Here is a 25,712-nt window from a genome sequence, read left to right as displayed (position 1 = left end):
TTTACTTTACCGCTCTGAAGTTTGCAACGTATCAACAAATCTAATTTTTAGGTTTTGTTATTACATTTTCTCTTAATATGTTTATTAGTGAAACTCATATTATGATACACATACTAACTCAGGAATTACACTCTATCATCAAGGGGGTCATTAAATATGTACGAAAACTTTATGTTAAATATCATATGAATTTTGAAGATCATCGACGACAAACATGGACAAAAATAAAAATTATGATTTGGTTTTGTTGAAAAACTTTTTGAGAACCATTCTCTCTCCTTCATATAACTATCTACAATAAAATAAAAAAAAAGGATCAACGGTGCCAGAAAATATAGAATAGAAAGAGAGACAAGTCGTTTTGTTATAAATGACCAATGAATGGCAAAAACAAAAAAAAATATATAAATGATAATAGTATTCGAATCATATTAATAATAATATATTTAATATTGATTGGTATACATCTAAACTTTACTTTAAGTTACCTTTATCATTAAATATTAAATATGTAAAAAAAAAAAAATAGTGGCGTATGACATTTTTTCTTACATTTGAACAACACTTTAATAACCTTATCATTGATTCCAGATTAATTTAGTTTAAACCGGTTATTTACGTAGCACGTGACCTGTGTGACCTGAGGGTGATGATTGTTTTACGTACCGTATTACTTTAATGTAAAAAATATTACATCGTTTTTCAAACAGATTATAAAATCTTATTTGGTTCTTATTTACACTTTGGGCGATCGATTCGGAGCACACTCGTGAGGTGTGTCTATGTGATGACGGTGGGCGCGTCCCGGCCGGTGTACCGCGGCAGCTGCGCCAGCTCCAGGGCGAGCTGGATGAGCGGGCGCAGCATGAGCTGAGCGTCGCCCAGTACGTCCTTACCTTCGTATGAGTCTATGTATAATCTGATATTGACATAAGATTTAATTATTAATTTATTCGAGATAGTTTTGACACATAATAATTGTTAATTTTTATCAACTACCTTTTTGATTAAGCTTTAGACTACTCGCTGCCTTTAGTGCTTATTTTGTATTAATATGACTATTTTTTTAAACTAGTCTTACTAATATTTATAAATGAGAATGCTTGAATAGATAAATGGATGTTACTCAATCATGCCAGAACCGCTGAACAAATCTGAACGAAACTTAACACAGAGGTAGATTATAGTATACGAAATACCACACAGCCAACACCACTTTAAAACTCTAATACTTGCACCAAACCCATTCCGCTCACACGCAAGCGAAACTAGTTTATAATAATTATTACAAGAATGCTTACAATATTTTATAAATAAGATTGTTCCATTTAAAATTTATTGTACAATTTTTTTTCTATATATAATTTTTTTTAAATCAATCAGCGTAAACTCTTCTCATAGAGAACATTTTAATTTCAATATAATAAACTAAAACTAACTCTTAACCTTAAAAACGAGTAAAAAATTGGAGACATGGTGGTAGGTACCACCCACTCATCATATATGTTATCACAAAGCGGCAACTCTTAGTATTGTTGTTTTCGGGTTTGAAGGGTGACAGCCAGAGTCCTAACATCTTAGTTCCCAAGGATGAATTACAGTACCAGTATGTTATGGGCAGTGACGACAACTAACCATCAGGTGGTTTGCCAGACAGCCTACCTCTATGAAATAACAAAAATATATCTAGTGTTTCTTCAGATGCTTATATTTCTATAGAGTAAGCACGATAGAATAACTATAATTGGATGTGAGTCAGTTTCTATACGGCTGTCAAATTATCCAATATGAATTAATAAATTAAAATATAATCTTACCTCACAGTGGCTCCGGAGCTGCCTGTTCCACTGAGACGGTACACTATTCTGGAACCATCTTCAAATACGATACGTAGTCCCTAAAAAAGTTTTGTTACGTAGTTTAATATATACTTTATTCCAACCATAAGAGGAAAAAATATTACTGATATTCACTATGGATTTGCAAAAAAATGGCGTTTTGAACGTCGATAGTTTTATTTGGATTTTGTAAAATAAAAGTGGAAATAAGTAGTTAAGTGTAATGGTGTTTTATTATAAATAAATATATAGTAATCATGAACTCTTAGTAGTACACAATATAGCTGAGTTATTAGCAAATTGCATGAAATATGGAAATCAAAACTTTGTTAAATTTTTTTCCTACTTCCCTTGGAAGAGGCTATACATAACTATAGGACCAACGATGTTTTCTGTGATATAACATATGACTAACTTAGGTAATCGATTGTCGTGGTGTGCAGTAGTGATTTGAATAGTGACATCGATAATTATAGTGGTAAGTTCAGGTTTTCTTTCATAGTGTGATAACACATATTAGACATAAAAAAATGGTGTTTTCTCACGACTTTAATAACGAAATTTTCGGATAAATTTGCTTGCCAATCTTGGCATTTTGGCTCGAATCTTGAATCTTGTCTGTCTGTCTAAAATAAATTACAAGTGAATATTTTTGACAACCAGATTCGTTCGATTCGTTATTACCTGCTTCATGGCCACGCTGCGGTCCACGGGGTCCATGTAGGAGAAGTTGTCCGCTTCAGCCACGACGTATGTCTTGTCTCCTGACGTGTGCTTCGAGCCAATGAATCCAGCCTCAGTTATTTTTTTCTCCAGCTCTTGCATCATCTCGTTGCAGGGGTCACTGGGGCACTCCTCGTAGTCGTATCTGAGACGAAAAATTTTATAATGGTAAATTTTATAATTATAATGGTGTTTGACATTTACACTTTATTTGAATCCTTTTCCCGCCAATATTTAATTATTTTTAATTAAATTAGTTCCGATTGTGTAAGCAAAGCAAATTAACTTCTGTACAAAATTAAAGAGCGCTGTTTGTTACATACCTGGTGAAGTAGTTCCGGCCGTACTTCTGCCAATGGTTGCGCAGCAACTGGTCCACGGCCAGTCCGCTGGCGGCCAGCACGGACAGCCAGGCCAGCGCGGCCCACACGCCGTCCTTCTCCCGCACGTGGTCGGAGCCCGTGCCGAAGCTCTCCTCCCCGCACAGCGACAGCCGCCCCGCGTCCATCAGGTTGCCGAAGTACTTCCAGCCTGAGTCATTTTATGTCAGTCAGGATTTAATACGAACGGGTACGCGTGGGATTGGCCTTCTTCCGAAAAAGAGAATTAGCTACCGCGAGCCATAGCGTCTGAGCAGGGAAACGTCATCATCAGAGGATTCCAAACTCGGTGACATCAATCAGAGTGTCAAAGCCACCAAAACCTTCCTGAAGCGAATACATGGAACAATCGAAGAACATGGAAGAGTCGAGCTCACCCGTGGGCACCTGGAACATCTCGTGGCCGAGGTCGCGCGCCACGCGGTCCACGGCGGCGGCCGTGGGCATGCTGCGCGCGAAGCCCCGCACGCCGGAGCGCTGGAAGTACGGGATGTGCTGCAGCTGGCTGCCCAGCACGGCCAGCGAGTCGGACGGCGTCACGAAGAACGCGCCGCGCCCGATGATCATGTTGCGGTCGCCTGCAACACACCCACGTGCACTCGCGAGCGAGCCCTGAGCCCGATGGGGTGGCCTCGTCCCGGACGGCAACTACGGGAGCTCTCGAGCGCTCTTTCCTCAGATGGAAGTTTTAGAGTAACCTACTCTAGCTTTCTTTGATTTTCTCTTTTATCGTTTGGTCACAACGATAAGTTAGTTCCGAGTAAACTAAATACTAAAAAGAGAGCGTCCATGTTTTTAACTACAAAAAAAATGCAATCATGTTAATAAAATATTACTGTTAATAAGAATTCATTGCAAATAAAATTAGAAACCATTAATTTTTAATTATGTCTCCAAATTTAGTGTAATTTGTAAAAAAAGTAAGTGAAACTAAAATAGGGCCACGAGTCCTTCCAGTTGGGCTCACCGTCGCCGTCGAAGGCGGCCCCGAAGTCGTAGTCCCCGTGCTGCACGGCGGCCACGAGGTCGGCGGCGTACGTGAGGTTGGGGTCGGGGTGCGCGCCGCCGAAGTCCGGCAGCGGCTCCGCGCGCCGCACGCTGCCCTCCCCCGCGCACAACTCCTGCACGAAGATGCGCCGCACGTACGGGCCCGTCACTGCCCGTGCATACGGCGATATACGTTCAAATATACTCCTTGTTGTGGTCAAGCCATTTTTTACAATTTCTAATTCTTTATTTATCAAGGAATTATTCTCTTTTGAGTAGCAAATTCGAAGTAGAGAGTATGTCATCGACATATTCTCATATAACCCTAATCTATACATGTGTATAGAAGCGAAATATCACTCACTGACTTTAATCACGAAATCTCAGAAACTACAACACGTACAAACTTGAAATTTGGCGGGTAGGTTTTATTATTTATTTATTTTACGAAACTTCACCCTTGAGGGGATAAAACGTGGGTATTCAGTTTGTGTTTTATAAATTTTGCACGGGTAAAGCCGCAGGTTCAGCTAGTTAGAAATAAATTAAAATATAATCGTATAGTTTTTACGTGTGTATCGTAGGCATCTTAGATGACCCTTGAGTTAAAGTCACTCGTTATACTAATACCTTACCTCCACTCATCGAGTCGATGAGAATTTTGAACGGTTTCCTTTGCTCGGAGCCCTGCAAGAGAGACTTGATCTTCGGAAAGTCGAAGATCTCCTTCATATAGTCTACATAGTCCTTTACTGGATCTATTATTTCCACGACGAATTCATTGTCCGCCACCTAGAATAATATATTATCTTTAAATATGCTTCTAGCTTATTACGAATAAGATATAGTACAGTGTCGTGAATGAGTGTTCGCAAACACAAGTGAACAAAGGTTTAGTCACACTTTTAACAGGAATTTGGAACGAGTAAAAACTCATCCTGTGTTAAGAGCCCTCATGCCGTTTCTACGATACTTTTGAAAAGGATTGTGAGGCAAAAAATTATCAGTTACTCAAACAAAAAATACTGTATAAAGTTTAGTCTCTTTTTAATAGAATGTATATAAAAAATCCTTAATAAACTTTACTGACAATTGTCAATTTTTTTTATTTTGTTTTCAATAATTTCAATTTTTACTATAAATCAAACGCTGTTTCACTTATAAAAATGAGTTAGAAGTTATTTCTGTAAGCACTACATAAACGAGCCTAGAGATAGCCTTCACTAGAATCTTTTGATAAAAAAAAATGTATTCCTAATTTCCTATATAATTTTTGTTATATATAATTAATAATATCACGCTTTATATCGATAGGCTTGACTATAGTAGTTGTGCTTATACACATATATGCATTATACACATACAAGCGTAAAAAATGAATATGGAATAAGCGCTCTTAAACGTAATTTTTAACTTTCTTTCCGAAATTATAAGCAGTAACATGATTTTTTTTACTCCCGAAAATTTAAATCTAGAACGTGATCTGCACATTATCCAGTCACAAATCAGAAGTTAGTAAATATACTGTATTTGTACCGACAGTCATAATTACATGACTTGACATATGAGAAGTACAACTCTTCATGACGTTACAGAATTTACATTTGCACAAATATCTCCTGATTCGACGTTTTATACATTTTGATGACTTGTTTTACAGTACCGAAACTATATTTATAAGATTTGTCATGTGTAGTGGAGTAAAATATAATCATCTATAATTGTGCATCTCGTACGGAACCTACAGAGTTTCATTATTAAATCGTCATTGTACCGTAATCACTATCAGCAACCGATCGTTTTTGAGTTACAAGTAACGAGCCGTTAAAGGTTTTCCTGTAAGTCATTACGTCACACACCACACACATCTCTCATGTGAATTCGAATCTCATGAAGCGTTTTATAGGGACGCCTTTCAATTACTCTTCATTGACAATTCTATTACACGAATTTTAAATGGAAGTTATGGAAATATTGCTAAGCGCATTCATCAATTGCGCATGAAAAAGTATCATCTCTTCGTATATTGGAATCCAGCTCTTAAATCCTTTTCCACCTGACAGCACCACACTTCACCGTCCTTAAATAAATAACTTTGTGCAAGCCAGTTTGGGTAGGTACCAAAAATACTCATCATGTATTCTAAAAATCCATTAAATAGTAATATTTAGTATTGTTGTGTGTCGATTTGAAGGATGAGTGAGCCAGTGTAACTAGGTACAGAAGACATAATATTTCCCAAGGTCGATGGCGCATTGGCAATGTAAGGTTTGGTTAACATTAACATGGTCTGTGAAATGGCCTATTTCTAGATAATGACCCACCTTAAATCTTTGCACTCCAATGGTCTCAATATCACACTTAATGTCTGGAACTATTTTATACTGTTTGATCGCCGTTGTTAGCTTGTATATCTCGTTGGTGGTACCATCAGGCGCTGGGCCACCATTGTTGCAATTGAACTTGATGCCGAAGTCGTTGTTGATGCCGCCAGGATTGTGCGAAGCGGTAAGTACAATGCCACCTGTTTGAAATAATCAGTCATTTTAAATAGTTAGTATTTTTAAAGATTAATTTTTCTTTTGAAAATTCTATTACAATTATCCCAAAGAACATAATTCAGTATAAAAATAGCAGAAATAAAAATTAGGTATCAAAACATATTCATCTTATTGATTTAATGTTTAATAATAAAAAGATGTTGATTATGTTGTAAAACAGTATTGAAATATTGTTATTTTCATTGTTTAATAAACAATGGTCGGTAACCGCGAGTAAAACTGCTTCATGGGTTTTAGTTTGGTTTTTACCCAAATAATGACTTCTTCCTGATTTTGCCCAAGGCAGCCAATCTCAAGAGAAACTAACTAACTACGCAGGACAGTGCGCAAGTGTGTGTAACCGCACACACTTGCGCACTGTCCACAGGTGCACTCTCATTATCTGATGGGATGGCCAATCCGACATGAGCGGAAAGAGTTGAGGCGCAGGACTAACGGCTTTACGTCCAACTTCCAGATTCTGAGCAGTCACTGAGAATCTTTCGAAAGAAAATCCACATTTTCTTACAATACCAATTCAGATCAACCTTGGGTTTGAACCCAGGGGTCTTAGAATCTGGCCTTATACCACTGGCCACTATACCAATGACACAGACTAAAAAATTATACATAATGACCAAACTAAAGGATAATACTACCTCCATTTTGCTTATATATATAATAAACTGTATAAGTCAATAGCACAAAAGATGTTCCAGTGAATGTTTTACATTACTAGGCGTATACCATTGAAGTATCGGAGTCACATGGAACATTCAAAAAGCCCTTTAATACAGTCAAATTCATTTTGACATTATTTACAATAGAAGCACTGTTTTTAAGTATTCTTACTGTCATTAAAACATCTACATTCATCACCTTTTATCATAGATAAGGATAAAATATATAATTAGAACAATTATATTACAGATACTCGGTATATTTTAACATTAAATTGATTACATCAATAAAATTATCATGTTTTTTTGTACAGGAAACTTGATACTTAACATACCTATTGAAAAATATTATATATTTGTGTAACTGAGAAAATCAGTAGCAGTGTAATATCAGTAACATATATCCATATTTTATACATAAGTAACTATTTTGTTACTTAGTGGTAGAAGCCCTACCATGACGGGTGTTTGTCTAGGTAGGTACCACCAACCTTGTGATATATTATAACACCAAGCAGCAATATTCAATATTGCTGTTTCAGTCTAAAGAGTGAGATAGCCACGCGTGCCATAGTGCGCAGAAGGGACATAACATCGTAGTTCCGAAGATCAGTGGTTATGCACCACTGCAACTAAAAACATTACTGTGGTTGATTTAATTTCTCGAAGATTGTTTAAGCAAGACCATGTACACTCTAACTTGTAAATCTTATTTGTATTTAAATTTTCCTTAAACAATAATTGTTTTTGTTACTTCTTAAGACCTGGAAAAGATCTGTTTTAAAGATCAAACAGTGTCTTATGAAGTTTATGGTTTATATTCTGTGTTTTAATTGTAACAGAGATTTTGTGATTTTTTTTTTACATTTTTATGATTATTCTAAAACACATACCCAAGGTTTTATATTTCCTGATGATATGAGATACAGCTGGTGTGGAAAGGATTCCACTTTGACCGACGAGCAGTCTTGCTACCTAAAAAAGATATACTTAATAGAATTGAAATCCATCATACCAGCAAAAGTTTTGGAAAAGATATTGAAAATAAATATGCTTAAAAATTTTATACTACAAATTATTATTATAATGATTGATAAATTCCTGACCTGATTTCAGTTATCATGGTGTACAGAGTGGAAATTAAAAGATTAATTATTTTAAAATTATTTTTTTGTTTATAAATGGAATAGAAGTTTTATTATAGTATCACGACAAAAAAAAAGAAAACTTACGAAAATATTTGACTCAAACCAAATTTCACATTTACTACAAATAATTTTTGACGAATTTAATAAACTTTACAGCTTACCCCATTACCAGCTGATATCTTTATGATTTTATCAACGACTTCTTTTACTAAGTATCTGCCATCACCACCGACAACCAGCGTAGAACCAACTATCGCATTCTTATTAGCATCCAAAATACTCTGTATAAAGTTTTCAGTGTAATTTTCTTGAAGGAATACTTTAACTTTTTTACGTAAACCACTAGTTCCCGGCTTTTGTCCCTCGTAAGGATTTGTGTTAACTATTACGATATTAGACATGTTTTATGAATGAAAGAATATTCTAGGGACTCAGACGAAGTATCTTAGCTAACCACTTCGTAAATATGAACCTGATATCACGGTCGTAAGGTCAAATTAAATACGAGTGCAATACTACAATAGCTGTCATGTCAATACAATGTCAAAGCAAGGTCGGTGAAACTACGTTCCGTTTTTTGATGATAACTTTAAACTTACTCTTATAAAATTTTAAAAGTAAATAGTAATTTGAAATAAATGTATTTAATATAATATTAACTATTTGTAAAAAAAATATGAATTCATTTTATGACAACTCTTTAAAGCTTTGATCTTCATTGTACGATTATGAGATAAGGAGACCGGCAAATTTAAATGCTTATTAGGTATTTATTTTTATTTTGAGCGTTGGGCCTGGGGGTAGTGCGATAAAACGTTGTAGGATAAATGGAAAGGAAGTGAAAAATAAAAGAAAATGTAAACATATTTTAAGATTGTTGTGTTGCGTCATGGAAACTGCCACAAATTAGAACTTCGACTTATTAATAGTAAACTCATACCTAGTTATTATTTGGAAAGGTGATAAAACACTTGATCTAACGGGTTTTAGTATTTATTCTAATATAATAAGATAAATAATTTCACTAAAGGGATGAGACTAGTGCTGATTGTCTGAAAAACTTTAATTTAAAGAATAATAGCAATGTTTTTTAAGATTTCTAGTGTTTTATGTATCTTTAAATCATAAAGCTTTAGACAGGGTACGATAGAAGAAATCAGACAACACTTTCAAATAAATAGAATATGTAGCTTAGTCGTTTCTCAATAAAAATATTGATTTCGTATAAATACTTTTTTTAAGCAAAATGAAAGTATTGCGCTAAGAAAGCGTAAAATATTAACTGGTTTCGTGTTTCAGACAGTATCCAGGGAAGCATAACAAGGTACTTAGATAGAATGAAAAGTTATAAATATTATGCTTCTCACTTTATCATAAAACATGCTGAAACAGTTGCGTGTTCAATGATTTTTTAAGTCGTTTTCTTGGACTTTACAAGCTGTTGTTACTTCTGCCATAATGTAGCGTACCTTCAGTATATGGAGTAGTATCAAACCTATGGCAACAAAAAAATAGTAGTTAGTATTTAAAATAAGCTAAATTCGCTAGTTGCTTATAAAACAAACCGTATTGTTACGTAGATCTATTCTGTAACAACAAACTAGGAACTCACTGCAGAACACGATTGTGTAATCTCAGATAGTGATATGGAACAATGACTATAATAATCTCATAATGATTATAACATTTGGTATAGATTATAAAGGGTATGCGTAATAAAATAATTTATTGTCAGCTTTCAACATTTCACGAGTTAAAATTGAATTAAGCCTGTCATCTCGACCGTACCGTTCAATCTCCATCGTGTCTTCTCCATCGCACGTGACATTGGCAAAATAATCTGTAAGAGGGCACAAATAAAACCCAAAATAAAAAAAAATATATATTTCACGAGTGAGATTGAGATACGAAATATAAATTTATCATCGGTTCTGAAAGAAACACCACGGTTATGCGAAGAATCGGCGAAAGAAACACAAAACATATTATTTAAAAAAAAATCAAAAACAAATCACAGCAAATTTGATTATTATTTATATGCTGTCAAAGCTCTAAACTAACGCGTTGTAAAAAAAATGTGGCCAACGGTTGGCCACTAAGTACACGCACACGCATGTCGTATGACGTTTGGTAAGTGTCGAGCGTAGATGTGTGCGTAATATAATGATGTGTATAATATAAGGTAGCAGGAGACGTGACAACCCTTTTTCGGTCTTCCAGTCATACGTTATTCTGACGCTATTTAATTATAAAATAGTTAATTGCATAATTACTTAGTAGTTAGTTGCTATAAAGTTGTGCCCTCAACCATGAACTTTGATCGCGTCACCTTGATAATTAAAAATATCGGCAAAGTGCGTGTCGGTTTACGCACTGTGAAGAGTTCCGTAGTGATTAAGAACTTTTACCATTAATATAGACCGTAAATAATTATTTTTAGTCCATTGAAATATATATTTATTTGGTTATTTCATTAATATATCAAGTATTTAAAATAATAAAAGCAGTATCCGCCTGATCGAATTTGAGCTTAAACGACCCAACTTATTAGCCAACTATTTAGTATAGAAAATATTTTAAGTATTTACGTCTATATAGCACATAATATATATTTTGCAAAAGGCGGATATAATGCAAAAGACATTTTGTACCGTCCGTGTGAGGACGATCGTTTATAGGTCTAAAACAAAAATAAATTAATACAAGAGCAAAAAAAAGCACACTGTTACATACAAATATATATATATTAGTTATTGTAAATATTTTAGCAACAAACTATATGCCCAAACACAGGTGCTCTCTATGCCCTGATGATTTTACTTTCTGAGGCACGGGAATGTAAATTGCTGCATTGCCGACTTCCTAACCCTGGCTTCCGACAACTTCTTAGAAGAATAAACTTATAAGCCTGGCCTTAAATTATTAGATAATATCGTCTAAGACTTGTATTTACTTTATATGTAGACTAATTTGCATCTACTTTGTTCGTTAGCATACATTGTTGGACTTAGAATATAATAGTATATTTACACATGAACAATGTTAATTTTAATAACAACAGAATTAAATTCTTATGTCATAGTATTTCTCGAAGTAAATAACTTATACTTAAAAGCTAAAAAAACATATAAGTGAAAATATATCTCTATGCTATTTCTTAAAAACTCATAACCATATAATAAATAAGTACGTATATCTTATTTTAAGTTTATTTTATTGTATGTGATTTCAAGTTTTACCAGTTTATATATTTTTTAAAGTGACACACGTTTCATGACCACGTTTTGTCTTAAATGAATAAGTTATATACATTATGATTTATCTTGACTTATCTATCTATATCACATGCTTAAATGGACAGAGATTTTTATTTCATTCCAAATGTATAGTGAGCCTCTTCTCCGACAGCCGTCTCAAGCTATGCTGGGGCCCTTGGGCACCCATGAATTTGGGACCCTTTTGGTAGATATTTACTACCATGTAAACTATACCACAAATAATTTACTTATGGCCAGGCCTTAAGTATAGGTTCAAATAAACAGTGCGGTAATTTTCGTATCTTCGTAGGAATCTGATTGGTTGTACAATCTTATGGCTATTTTATAGCCTTTTTTGATAAATATGTTAGTTATTTCTGACAAATATATCACTTTCGTAAATATACAACCAAATATAATTCAAACGTGTGAAGGAAATTGTTGGTTCTTCGGGGTCCTCTCAGGATGGGGACCTTGGGCACGTGCCCCATGTGCCCTATACTAAAGATGGTAATGCCTCTTCTATATTTGGTTTTTTAATTGAACTATACCGTTTCATAGCTGGTAAAAGATTACAGCTTCCTTACGAATTTCCATTCAGTAGTTACTCCGATTGCACTAGAGACGTAACATCTTAATTCCCAAGGTTGGTGGAGCAATGGCGATGTAAGGAATAGTTATTATAACCATTCCTGATTTTTATATCTTACAGTGACAACGTCTTTGAACGGTGATCACTCATCACCAGTTGGTCCATTTCAAACCTGCACCATAAAGAATACCTCCAATTAAAGTACAGACGGATCATCGCACAAAATTAGAGAGTTTCGTTTGTACCATTTGCCTACGGAATCCTAAAAACGAGTTTACATGCAATACCTAAGTAGAAGGTATTATGGATATAGATAGCAGGTACATTGTGTAATACGAATACGATACTAATGTAACAAAATCGGCATTTTTAATTTGAACCGTCCAAATTCAGAAACTTTCATTCGAGAAAAACTTATTCTTATTGTCAGCCTGAAGTTTTTAAGTTAGTAAGGTTGATTTGTCATGTTTGCACGCACTCTTCTGTATACTGAGTTCTTTCCTGCATATTCAGCTAATCTCACTTTAGATTGGCCGCTTTGGCCGGAATACGTCAGAAGGATATGAAATAGTAGATACTATTTTTAATAGCAATAGATATTGTACCGCAAAATACGAAAGCAGTTTTCTAAGAAACTTTAAACTCACCGCAGAACATGAGCGTGGAGTTTTAGAATGTGATACGCGATTAATAAATTAATTTAAAAAAATACATGTATCAACATGGCTTATCACCGTACGCCGATTGTCAACATCTCACGAGTGAGATACGAAGTGAATTCTTATGTACAATTACAGAATACGGACATAATGGACGTTACATCTTAGTTTCCAAGGTTGATGGTGCATTGAAAATATTAGAGATGGTTAATATTTTTACAGTGTCCAATTACCATTACCATTAGGTGTTTAATATCGTAGAAAATAGTATGTATTATATTTTGTTACTGCTGGAACATACATTTACGAATCCCCGTTTAATGTTTAAGGGCATGATCCTTGAGATAACGCAGATAATTTCACCAACCTTTTTAAAAAATATCACATTTTTTATGTTTTAGTATCACGCGTATATATAATAAATGTCATACGTCTTAATAGAATGAATGATAAATACATTCACTAACTATTTATTATGCCTACGCGTGCGTTCAGTTCAATTTTAGTTGCGCTGTAGGCAGTCGTCCGTTCGGTTTTTAAATTAATTATTGTTTACAATTACGATAGTCAAAAGAGTTCTTATTAATTATCGGATCGTTGGGTATTAACCAATAATAAATAGTGAGTATTAGAAAATTTAATTATTATATTTCACTTATTGTAAATTGTATTCTAATGTAAAAACAATATTTTCCGTTCATACTGACTCATAATAATATTTGAACGTATAATAGTTTTATAAAATATAGAATGTATAATTTATCGTTTAACAGGTCAAGAACAACGTATAAGTAAAATTACTTACTAAAAATATTTTGTCATTACTCGAAATTCCTGTCATCCAAGTTCCAACATTAATTACAATAAACTATTCTGATAGAATGGAATTAATATTTATCAAATATAATTAATGTTTTGGTTATTTTATTTAACGTAATAAAAAAAATAACTAAAACAAATTTCAATATTGCCAACAATTTCAACAAATCGATACCTGTATATTTAATTTAATTAATTAACTGACATTAAATAGTCGAACAGTAAGTCTAAGTGTAAATCTGAGACACCGAACCACTGGAACATTCCAGTGGTAAGAGCGTGAATCTTAACCTAAGGTTGATTTAAACCAAAGCACCAATGAATATATGTGCATGTACGAGCTTAATTTTCTTTTATCATCTCGTGCTCGGCGGTAAAGGACAACATAGCGATGAATGAAACATATGAAACTTGTATGTGTCGAATAATCGATTACTTATCATGTGTCCACCATCATGCGGGTGCATTAGAGCAGCGTTTTGGAAGACGCTCCAAACCTCTTTGAATGGAGAGGAGATTTTTGACCAGCATTGGGGTGCAAAGTAAATTACAACAACAACTTGTTAACAGATAAATTTTATATTAAATAATTATATTGATATATTTTTTCTGGATTCAAATAAGCACTAATAAAAGTAATCCACGAAATCATATATGTTTGACGACATATACGTTAAACAAAATCCTACCCAAACCGTATTTGTCATTAAAATACCATTTACTCTTTGGCGTCATGGCCATGATATTATGACACAGCTCTAACTGAAAACAATAAAAAAAGTATTATCGTGGTTCAAGCCCGAATATAATGTAAGTAATGGAAGACACAAAAAATTAAATATACGTTCTAAAGATAATACTGATGAGTATAAGAGATAATACTAGATATTTACCATGTTTTTTATTTTTATTTGGTGTAGATAATGTCGAAATATCGAGTTCCACCAAATAAAAATAAAAAACATGGTAAATATCCCGTTTTAAATACTGTTAGTAATAAAAATATCCATGTTAATTGAAAATCTTATATAATAATACTAGATGTTTTGAATTTAAGCGTCAATAGCGCTATGCGCTACGTTTACGAGCTAGCGGTATAAAAAGCTGCTGGTTCGATTCCCTTTGGGCTAGTGTGGTCCCCACTCATAACACAAGCTCTGAACTTGAGGAATAGTACCTACTAACAATACAGTGTAGTATTAGCTAATTCCTTAAAATGGGGCATTTCTTATAAAAAACTCGGCATTATATTTATAATCCGTGTTTCGTAAATTTAAAATATTACAATTTTGACAGTAGGATGGTAATAATGTTGCCAGACGTCCCGATTTTGGGGGGCCTGTCCCCCTTTTTGATTAAAATTTATATGTCCCGTGCAGAACGTTCTTTATACCACTTTTCGGCGATTACCCGACGATGCTCATCTATAATATTAGAGAAATATTTAAATGAAGTATATTTTCGGGTAAATATCAATAAGTAGTAGGTAACTATCTGTAAGGAGGCAATAAAGACACATTTTTATTCTTTGAAAGCTAAACTGATAAAGAGACACAAAAACTTCTATTTTATTAGATATATTTTTTTGTCTCTTTGTCGTGACGCATTTTCGTTTCATCTGTTTTTAAATCGCAACGATTCTAAAGAGGTTTCACTTTAATAAATAATTTATGTATGACTCTAGTTCTATCTACAATATTATTAAACATTATTTGAAGCCCAATTAAAATAATCTGTAAATTTTATTCACGAAAGCCCAAAATCGTTTGTTACCCAAAATAAAATCTAGCAACGTTGATGAAAGTGTACTGAACACCTTAGATGAACTGTAATATTTAGCAATAGGAGAAGTTTAGTCTGTCTAGGTCTGAGAGATTGTCTCTGACACAATATAATTCGTATACTAGAAGTAAGCGTCGTTACTTCGCCGACGGAAAGAGATATATAGGAACATTCGCTACTGAAAATAAAATAAAAATTACTTCTCAATCGCAGCGCTATCTTCCCGATCCAATCTTAACTATCCAGGGACTCAAATGTACACAAAAAAAACGAAATCGGTCAAAACATAGAAGGAGTTTACTTACATACACACGTACAGATTATTTATACATATATATACTTGGTTAAATCGAGGACATGTTAAATATTTAATAAAAAATTAAATATAGACAAAATTTCATAAACTATTTTTTTGATATTAGTTTTCATGATTATAATTTTCTAACGAAAACATTGCTTATGGTAATTAATTGTGAAGAACAATAGATAAAATAACCTTGACTTTAAATAATTATAAATGTGATGAAACCAGTTATTTACGTTATTTTTTTTTTAAATTGTTAATATTATTATACAGTATATGATATTCTAATAGAAGGAATAAAGATAAAACCTTAGAATTAGCTTAACGTCATTATGAACATCAAAGATTATTTAAGATTTCGACCAATAATATCGCGTCTAATGTTGTGTATTTGTCTTAACTCCTAGTGTATATGCTCAAGGCAAGTAAGTATTACAATTTAATTTAAGTATCTTTATTGATAATCTGTTCGTGATTTTAAGAATAATCCTTCTTAATGAACGTAATCAACATTTGTTAAATATATATATATATTATATTTAAGAACTCAATATATATATAATTCGCATGACTGAAATGTGGCCATGGCGGTCTCAAGGATAAATTGCGCAGAAGATACTGCACCCTACAGTCTCTCGTCTCATAATCCGTTGGGACTCTCAACCGAATTGTTTGGACAGAGTCCAGTCGAAATCAATGACTTTACGAGGACCTATTTATCTCGTAATTACTAATTAAAATTGCGTAAGGTACACTCTTTTATTAGCTAGTGAATGCGTTACGAAGATTTATTGGTCTGGTAACAAGCAGTTCTGGGCACAACAATACATGTAACAGATCATATCATCAAACGATCTTACCGAAAGACGTCAAGATTCGCTATCAAGAAAACTTAATGGTCACATTCCTACACATATAAACATACGCATTCCTACTTATAATAAAATAATACGATTACAGTATCAAAGACACATTATATTATATGTGAGCCCTTAAAGTCAAATCAAGATTGGAAAATTAAAAATATAGCCTTTTAAGAATCCCAATTGAGTCTCATTAGGGCTATATGAATTTTCATATCTGAGAGTATACAATTATACATACTTCCTGACGTATATCATTTAGTAAAAAAACAGTTGACAAAAGTATATATATCGCAGCAATTTTTTTTATGTCCGTTTACAAAAATTGTAAGTTGACATAATGGTACAGTTATCATTATATTAATTATATTATAAAAAAGGACGCCGTAAAATGGACGAAAGTCGAAATTGAAAAAGATAAAGTTCAAAAATCTTTTCGATTAAAACTTTTTGAATTTATTCAATATTTCGATGGAGTCGCTCGTCGTATGGCTGAATTTAACTTCTCATTAAATATTTTTTATTTACCAACAGATATTAATAATTCTATAAATCAATAATTTATACGTAGATATTAGTTTTTCACTAAGATCTATCTATATATTATACAATAATTGTATCAAAATAAATATACTTTGGATATCATAAGGACTAACTGTTCTATTTTATAATTAACAAAAAAAAAATCTGTCTATTAATCGTTAGGTACAAATTAACTTTCTCACAAAAAAAACCAATAAACAACAATAATAATAATACATATGTCGCAATAATAAATATTTCAAGTTTAATGGAAATTTTTAGACAATATGGCTACGTCAAAACAAAAAGGTTTTATTTAAACACGTAGGTACGCAACTATTTGACGTAAATATTATGCTTAGTTTACATCGAGTTTAATGAGTGCAACTTTTTCTGAGGCCTACATTATATTGACTCACCGCGCATGACGTTACCTAATACTTAACCGCGAAGTTGTAATCAAGTTGTAATGCAGTTGCAGCGTTACATAACTCGTTTTAATGGTCGAATGGAAATTATTTCTCATATTAGTGTTAAGTTTATATCGACCCAAATTTGTCTAACTTAAAAATAATCTGTATTAATAGTTTGGTGAAGATCTACGATAGAACCGATCAAAGCCTATCCACAATTATAGATCGTTAAGAATAATGATTTTTGTAGCCGACAATATATATCCCCAAAATTCGTATAATCGAAGATATTTCGATATTAAATCCATAAGATTCAATGACATATAGATTGTAGTTCAACGGGCGGCCATGTTTGACGTTATCGGGTGCGTTCAGTAAGTGCGTTCCAAATAATAATTTGGTGCAGGGGTATGGTAAACTCAATAGAACCTTATCCACAATAAATTATAAATAAATGATAAACCGTATTTGTTTAGTTTTATTTATTTTACCCGAGCGAAATCGGGTTTTTATCTATTAATAATAATATAATAAACACTTATAGTAAGAATTATAGTGGTTTTTTGTTCACAGATTTTCCAAAAGCGATAGAAAATCATGGATCTCCTAAGGACGATTTGCGTTTATATCCGAATCTTCTTAGACAGTGTGGTCGATTTCTTTTACTCTCTCTATTGGGATAATAAAAAGGCTGTCATACCAAATGTAGAGAAGAAACACGCATTCCTTGCTGAAAGCGCAACGAGTTTGGCGAGGAAGATTAAACAAAAGGAGTTGAAATCAGAGGAATTAGTGCAAGCAGTTATTGAGAGAATAAAGCAGGTAGAAATATTAAATAACATACTTACTTAAATTTTTATTCACAAACATAATGTACAAAAATAGTTTCTCCGATAAATATAATATTGGTAAGTAAGGGAAAATAAATAGGCCACCTGATAGTAAGTGGTCACCAACACACATAGACATTGGTGCTACCAAACTTGGGAGATGTTATCTCTCTTGTGTCTGTTGTTACACTGGCTCACTCATCCTTCAAATCGGAAAACATCAATACGAAGTATTACTTTTTGACGGTGGAATATCTAATAACTACCCAGACTACTAGCACGAAGAACAAAACTATTTCAAATATATTAAATAAAGACTATTAGTAACAGAAAAACCGGCATTCTACCGAGGAGAAAGTTCTTCTCGGTAGAATGGACTTTCCGAATCATTAATAAAGCTGATCGATTTAAAAATGCAAAATTAATTTGAAAATAATTATCTTATAAATTAAATCGGTGGAAATATTTGGTGCTAACTGCATTGCAAACAAATTTAAAATCTTGTTAAATCATAATGAATTATTTCTTCTTCTAGGTGAATCCACATTTGAATGCAATAGCGGCGGATAGGTATGATGCTGCACTGAAGGAAGCGAGAGAAATTGACAGAAAAATAGCTGATGGGCTCTCGGAGGAATTTGCGAATAAACCGTTCTTAGGTAAGAAGATCAGCCAAGCTACTCTGTATAAACTCACTTCGTAACCCATTTCTGAAATGTATAAACCCACATTTCATGATACGTCACATAACATGCTGCCATTTTACGATAGTGTTATTATGTGAACTTCGAAGTTGGCCTTACATAATAACTATTTACAATTCTTGAATAATCCTCCAATTCTCCATATATAAAAGTAAAAAACCCAAATTAAAAGTGAATTAATTTATTTGTAATAATAAAGTAATCTATATATTGTATTTTCCATGGCTTTATTCAACAGGTGTTCCATTCACGGCAAAAGAGAGCCAGGGTATAGAGGGAATGCCGTTGACAATGGGTCTTTGGTGCCGGCGCAATGAGAAGGCGACTGCAGACAGTGAAGCTGTCATAAGACTAAAAGAAGCTGGTGCTATACCCATTGCTAGTACGAATTTACCAGAAATGCTTATATGGTAAGAAAAAATAATAATGATGCAGAATTATGCAAATAAATATAATTTAATGATGAAAATGTTAATATCGCATTTTTACATCAATTGCGAATGTCAAATGCGATTGAAGCTTCAGAGGAATTCCTTCGTTCTGCAAGGTATGAGAATTACTCTAAAGCTTCTTCTATATGAAATTAGAAAAAGTATATTATTCTTCAAAAAGAGATCTGTACTTACAATCTCAGAGCTCGAGGCTTTCTGTGGGATGTTTCTGACAAAGTAACAATAGATAATATCGTTGCATCACAGAATTTTCAAAACAATGTATATAAATAATTATATTTATACACACGTGACAAAAAATCATTGAATAAAGACAAGAACTAACTTCTGTCTGCGCATCATTAATTTAAATCTCTTTCTACAAGGCGTTTGCTTATATTAAGTTCTGCGAATACTTTTACTTCTACCAATTAATAATTTTCGCTTTTTTTTATTTCGTATTCATTTAATGAAAATAATTATCATCATCATCATCAGCAGCCTGTAAATTTCCCACTGCTGGGCTAAGGCCTCCTCTCCCTTTAAGGAGGAGGTGTGGAGCATATTCCACCACGCTGCTCCAATGCGGGTTGGTGGAACACATGTGGAAGAATTTCGTTGAAATTAGACACATGCAGGTTTCCTCACGATGTTTTTCTTCACCGCGGAGCACGAGATGAATTATACACAAATTAAGCACATGAAATTCAGTGGTGCCTGTCTGGGTTTGAACCCGAATTAAGATGCACGCGTTCTAACATCATATCATCATCTAATTATCTCTCCGATTTATTTGGAAGAAAATAACAATACAACAATATTAAAGACAAAATATAAAATTGCTCGTAAGAGTCTAGTTAAATAAAATATATTTAAATGAAGTAATATAATAAAGTTATAAACGGCTATAAGACATGAATCTTAACCGATGATTCTGAGTTCAAACCGCCATTGCAAGCACCACTGAATTCATGCACTTATGAATGAATTCATGCACTGACCCGCATTTGAGCACCTTCTCGCAATTAGAGAAGGATTTTTCCCAGCAGTGGGATATTAACAGGCTTGTTACCATATGTAAACGTGATATTTCACAGGCAAGAAACTCGTAACCCTGTGTATGGTATGACAAACAACCCTCACCACACCGGGCGCACTCCCGGTGGATCGAGTGGAGCTGAGGCTGCGTTAACTGCCAGCTACGCTACTATTGTAAGTTTATGTAAGTATCGGATTATTAATAATAGTCTCAATCTTAATTAATAAAAATTAATGTTTCTATGTTTTCTGCTAAACGTTAGGTGTTCTCCTTAAGCCAGCACTAGTTCAGACTTTACTTGGTATATTTGTCCTTCAATACAAACAATATTTAAAATACTATATTGTACAAATAATGACCATGTGGAATGGTCGTAAATTCCCTGTTTAATCGTAGTCCAAATAATTAAACCTAAATTGGACCAACCCTTCCTCAGTAATGTTCGCAATAAGTCTGTCTGAATTATATTAAATGGGGTAAATATTAAAGTAAACTTAAATTAGATTATTACAAATATACAGTATCTTTCTCTATAGGTTCAGACATTGGCGGTTCAACGCGTATGCCAGCTTTTTACTGTGGAGTATTCGGCCACCATCCCACGGCTGGTACTACTAACACGAAAGGTACTTTAAACAACATAGGTCGATACACTCAGTGTTTTTGACGAATAAAAAATTGTTCACGAGTGAGTTATGAAGCGAGTTCTCTATTCGAGTTCCTATGAAATAGGAATGCAGTAATGTCTTCTGTCTCTTACAATGAATTCTCAACATTATGACGATAGTAGCAACATTGGATAAAAGGCAGCATCAAGATAAAATCTCAAGGTGTCGATCAGTTTTCTCTATCCATAAGAATGGATATCAATCAATCAATCTGAGAAAGATCTCATGTTTGTCATTCTCATAGAATTATATTCAAATGTGATAATGGGAAGTGGGATATTCAACTTCCCATAAAATGACTGTTCCCTGACTGACGCTCGTACTCAAAACGGAACCTACTTTCTAGTTGATACAAATTTCAACCTTCATCTTGTCTAAGCACTCAGTTCAATAGCGAATGATTATGTTTCAGGATCCTTCTATCGAACAGGTGAAGAAGACAGCATGTACTGTCTAGGGTTCATATCGAAGCACGTTGAAGATCTCGCTCCATTGACAAAAGTTGTCGCAGGAGACAAAGCTAGCCTGTTAAAGCTAGACAGAAAAATAGATATAAAGGTCTTTGTTATTTATGCTTTCCACTTTCCAATAAAAAATATTGCCCTTAAAGTAAAAGTAAATATCGTTCTTTCTTGATATGGATGAATAGGCTTCCTCTGTTGTTAAAGTGAAGAGTTTGGATTTCATCCTAATGCGTTAACAGTTGCAACTGCCTAAAAAATACTTAAAGCCAGTTTTTGTATCGAATTATTTGAGCTGGTTCAATTATACTCGAATTAATTTTTTTTACTCAATTGAATTTTTACGTAATCAATTGCATTTAATATAAAATAATAATGCTTGTCATTTACAACATGTACTCATATTTGCAGGACATAAAGTTTTATTATTTGGATACCAGTAAGGATTGTCTTGTGAGTCCCTTGAGACCAGAAATGACAGACGCTATGCAGAGGTGAGTTTTTTCATCATGTCACTGTGTGGCGTCCTTCAAATACCTATTATAAACTTTGCCAAAATCATACTCTACCATCTCAAACGGGCATGTATATATCATCATCACCCATAGACATGGGTGCTGTAAGAAATCTTTACACCGCCAATGCAACCAACCAATCTTGAGAATTAAGATGTTCCATGTGCCTTTATTTAGACTGGATCGCTCACCCATCAAACTGAAACACAGCAATACTAAATATTGCTGTTTGGTCGTAGAATATCTGATGGGTGGATGGTAAAAATAAGTTGGATTTCTTAGTCTTCAGCTAAAACTGAAACTTAAGGGAACGAGCTTAATATTCTACTTAACCCTCCCAAAACACATAATTTTCCAGGGTTATTTGTAAAATCAATGAGAACTTGAATACAACTGTTCAGCCCTACTACCACAAGGGCTTTAACTATATGTACAAGATTTGGAGCTACTGGATGTCCAAGGAACCGGAAGATTTTCCAAGAATGTTAACGAATAACGCTGGTAAAGTGAACGGTGTTCTAGAACTATTCAAAAAGGTATGTTTTCATAATTTATAAGGTTTAAATAATTTAAAATGATTTTTTTTAATTTGTTTTACCTATACTCAAAGGAGAGTCCAGGGGTAATGACAAAATATTATTAATAATGAACTTCTCACCGATTGAACGGGTCTACATAAAAAGTACGCCAGTGTCACATATTAATACAGTAAACTGTGGATATAGCCAGCTCCTTATCTAATTTATGGTTAGGATTTACTAAAAAAAACTCTTTAATAGATCGTTTTATATAAAAAAGACTCATTATTAAACTTTGTTGTGACTAACCGATGCTTGACTGATCAAATACCTCTCTAGATTTAAACCAATAGCGTTTAGTTGAATGTTTGCGACGAATTTCGGATGCCTGTATTCCGAACTTGTACTAAGTAAGACTAACTATGTAGGCATTTAATAAATATTATAAATTTCCAACAAACATTACCAATTATTTTCAGTAATTTATATTATAAATTTTAGTACCAAATTTATTGTTATAACATAATTTTAATAGCGCTATAAAATGTGTTAATAAAATAATAGATCGTGTTAATAGACACGTTCATTGTGACGAGATTATTTTTAACATTGTTTCAGATGCTCGGCCTCAGCAAGCTTTGCTTATTTAGCATATTACGTGTACTAGAAATGCAGGTGTTGCCAAAACCTCAAGAGGAATGGTCGGAGGAGATAACGAAAAGCTTGAAGGATGATTTGTTTGTAAGTAGATTTTTAAATACTAGCAAGTCGCGTACTGAGAGCAGAAGAAAAGAGAAAGGAGAGGCTTCCTAGTTTATTCCACTGATGCTTAATTCTCATCTACTTTGTTCGTGGATATATTCTGACGGAATTTCAGCTAACACGTTTTCTCATGATTTTGTTTTGAAATATGCCATAATGATCAGATTCTAACAAAGTAGTCTCTTAGTAATTTTCAATTCCTTTTGTTATACTGAAATCAATACCAAAGATCTATCGGTCCAGATATGCAAATTAATCATAAAATTAACGAACGCAATAAGTGTTCTTGGTTAAAACTTCTTTAGGACATAATATTATGTCAACAATATCTAATAAATCGTCGTTGCGCCTGCAAAAGTCGCTGTGTTTTTTTTCATATTTTTAGATTGTTATGCCGTTTTAATCGTTATTTCAATTTATGTAGCTTTCGATGTATGTACGTCACATAGCTAAATTTTAAAACTTAAAAATTATTGAAGTTATCACAAAACTGTTTTTACAGTAAGTGCATACTGAAATAACAATTAAGACTTGCAAACGCAACGACGAAATTCAGTTATCGTTTAACGCTAGTCTTGGAATTTTATGCAATATGCCAATCATACATTGCAGACCTTTTTTTTACATAATGTAAAAATATTGAAAGGTCATAACGTAAATTTAAAACTGTTACTGCTATAAATACATTGTTACAATATATTTAATAAAACTTTATACAGTATAGTTCAGTCCTATACGTCAATACTAAAATGTAATTGCAGACCAAGCTAGGAGATGACGGTGTATTGCTATTTCCGAGTGGGCCTCAAGCGGCTCCCTATCACTACTCGTTCTTCTTCCGTCCATACAACTTCGCATACTGGGCTATCGTCAATGCACTAAAATGTCCCGCTACACAGGTAAAAAATATTTTTTTCTTCATAAAATGACAGGCATTTTCAGACGACGGATATGTCGACTTAAGCTCTTTTTAATATCAATGAAAATAAAAATATAAACTTTTAACTACATTGATTTTAACGTAAAAAGCTTTTTGACGACGACAGCAAAAATTAAAATGTGTAATTTTTTAAATCTACAATTTTATCACTTATTGTTTTAATAACGTTAATCTTGGGCTGAATAATTATGTGTCATGTATATCCCTTTTTTTATAATGAAATATATATTTTTTTAGGTACCTATAGGAAAGAATAGTCAAGATCTACCGATTGGCATCCAAGTATTAGCAGCGCCGTATAACGATGCTCTCTGCTTAACCGTTGCGAAATACTTAGAAACAGAATTTGGTGGCGCCGTAACAGCTTGTAAAGTTAAAACAAGTTAGACATATGATAAATACATACAATAATGGATTTTTGCTTTTATTTTTTTATGGTCGATGTGGTCAATTATTGTCAGCTTATATTAAGACTGTTAAAAGTAAATTTATACGAAATATATTTTTGTTTTTATTTATTGACATAACATAACACTGCCATTAAATTATTTTTTTATGAACAAAATAGGTTTTGTTTTTACAATTACAGTAGGATGTTTATTTTTTTTTTTTTTTTAGCATTAGCAGCCCGTAAATGTCCCACTGCTGGGATAAAGGCCTCCTCTCCCTTTGAGGAGAAGGTTTGGAGCATATTCCACCACGCTGCTCCAATGCGGGTTGGCGGAATACACATGTGGCAGAATTTCGTTGAAATTAGACACATGCAGGTTTCCTCACGATGTTTTCCTTCACCGCCGAGCACGAGATGAATTATAAACACAAATTAAACACATGAAAATTCAGTGGTGCCTGCCTGGGTTTGAACCCGAAATCATCGGTTAAGATGCACGCGTTCTAACCACTGGGCCATCTCGGCCATGTTTATTTTAATGCAATCATATTGTGTTAGCTTTTTAGAAGAAGGCTTGGAGTATATTCCACCATGGTGCTCTAACTCAGGCTGCTGAATACACGTGTAGCAGATTTTGAATCAACAGTAGCAGAATTCCTCGCAAAGTTTTCCTTTAGCTCTGAGCAGGAGATTTATTATAACCGTAAAACGTATTTACTATTGCTTAGCATTTTTATCCACGGTAAGTAAGAAAGATTTAAACATAAAATATAGAATTTAAAGTGCAAAACCTCTTTCGAATCCATAAACCGAGAAGGCTGATTATTGGATACATTGTAGGAAGGCTTAGAGTAGCCGCCATCTTGAAAAAAGGGTAATTTCGTTTTTTTACAATAACTCGGCTGTGCGTTTTAAGAGAATTATGACAAAATACTTTTTTGTTGCT

General features: G+C 33.5%; 2 protein-coding genes across 5 annotated transcripts; one reads left to right on the top strand and one right to left on the bottom strand.

The window, feature by feature from the left end:
* Positions 1 to 558: 558 nt before the first annotated feature.
* LOC125070079 (phosphoglucomutase) lies at positions 559 to 8,809 on the bottom strand. Its single transcript, XM_047679773.1, has 10 exons — positions 8,458 to 8,809; positions 8,042 to 8,123; positions 6,253 to 6,452; positions 4,564 to 4,720; positions 3,909 to 4,097; positions 3,319 to 3,519; positions 2,885 to 3,092; positions 2,523 to 2,706; positions 1,818 to 1,897; positions 559 to 919 (listed from the first exon to the last, which is right to left on the bottom strand). The coding sequence occupies exons 1-10, from the start codon at positions 8,695 to 8,697 to the stop codon at positions 781 to 783; spliced, it is 1,680 nt and encodes a 559-aa protein (XP_047535729.1). The 5' UTR covers positions 8,698 to 8,809; the 3' UTR covers positions 559 to 780.
* On the top strand, positions 7,595 to 24,875 carry LOC125070080 (fatty-acid amide hydrolase 2-like). Of its 4 annotated transcripts, none has more exons than XM_047679775.1 (12): positions 7,595 to 7,624; positions 18,081 to 18,329; positions 18,873 to 18,996; positions 19,280 to 19,451; positions 20,570 to 20,694; positions 21,048 to 21,137; positions 21,592 to 21,737; positions 22,052 to 22,134; positions 22,514 to 22,691; positions 23,292 to 23,414; positions 24,197 to 24,334; positions 24,613 to 24,875. In XM_047679775.1, the coding sequence occupies exons 2-12, from the start codon at positions 18,105 to 18,107 to the stop codon at positions 24,760 to 24,762; spliced, it is 1,554 nt and encodes a 517-aa protein (XP_047535731.1). In that variant the 5' UTR covers positions 7,595 to 7,624; positions 18,081 to 18,104; the 3' UTR covers positions 24,763 to 24,875. The 4 variants fall into 4 exon arrangements, with proteins under 4 accessions (XP_047535731.1, XP_047535732.1, XP_047535733.1 ...); XM_047679776.1 differs by lacking the exon at positions 7,595 to 7,624 and adding an exon at positions 13,304 to 13,425; XM_047679777.1 differs by lacking the exon at positions 7,595 to 7,624 and adding an exon at positions 17,579 to 17,597.
* The last annotated feature ends 837 nt before the right edge of the window (positions 24,876 to 25,712 follow it).

This window comes from Vanessa atalanta, chromosome 16 (genome assembly GCF_905147765.1).
Source record: "Vanessa atalanta chromosome 16, ilVanAtal1.2, whole genome shotgun sequence".
NCBI lineage: Eukaryota > Metazoa > Arthropoda > Insecta > Lepidoptera > Nymphalidae > Vanessa > Vanessa atalanta.
This window is presented reverse-complemented; position numbering and strand designations above follow the sequence as displayed.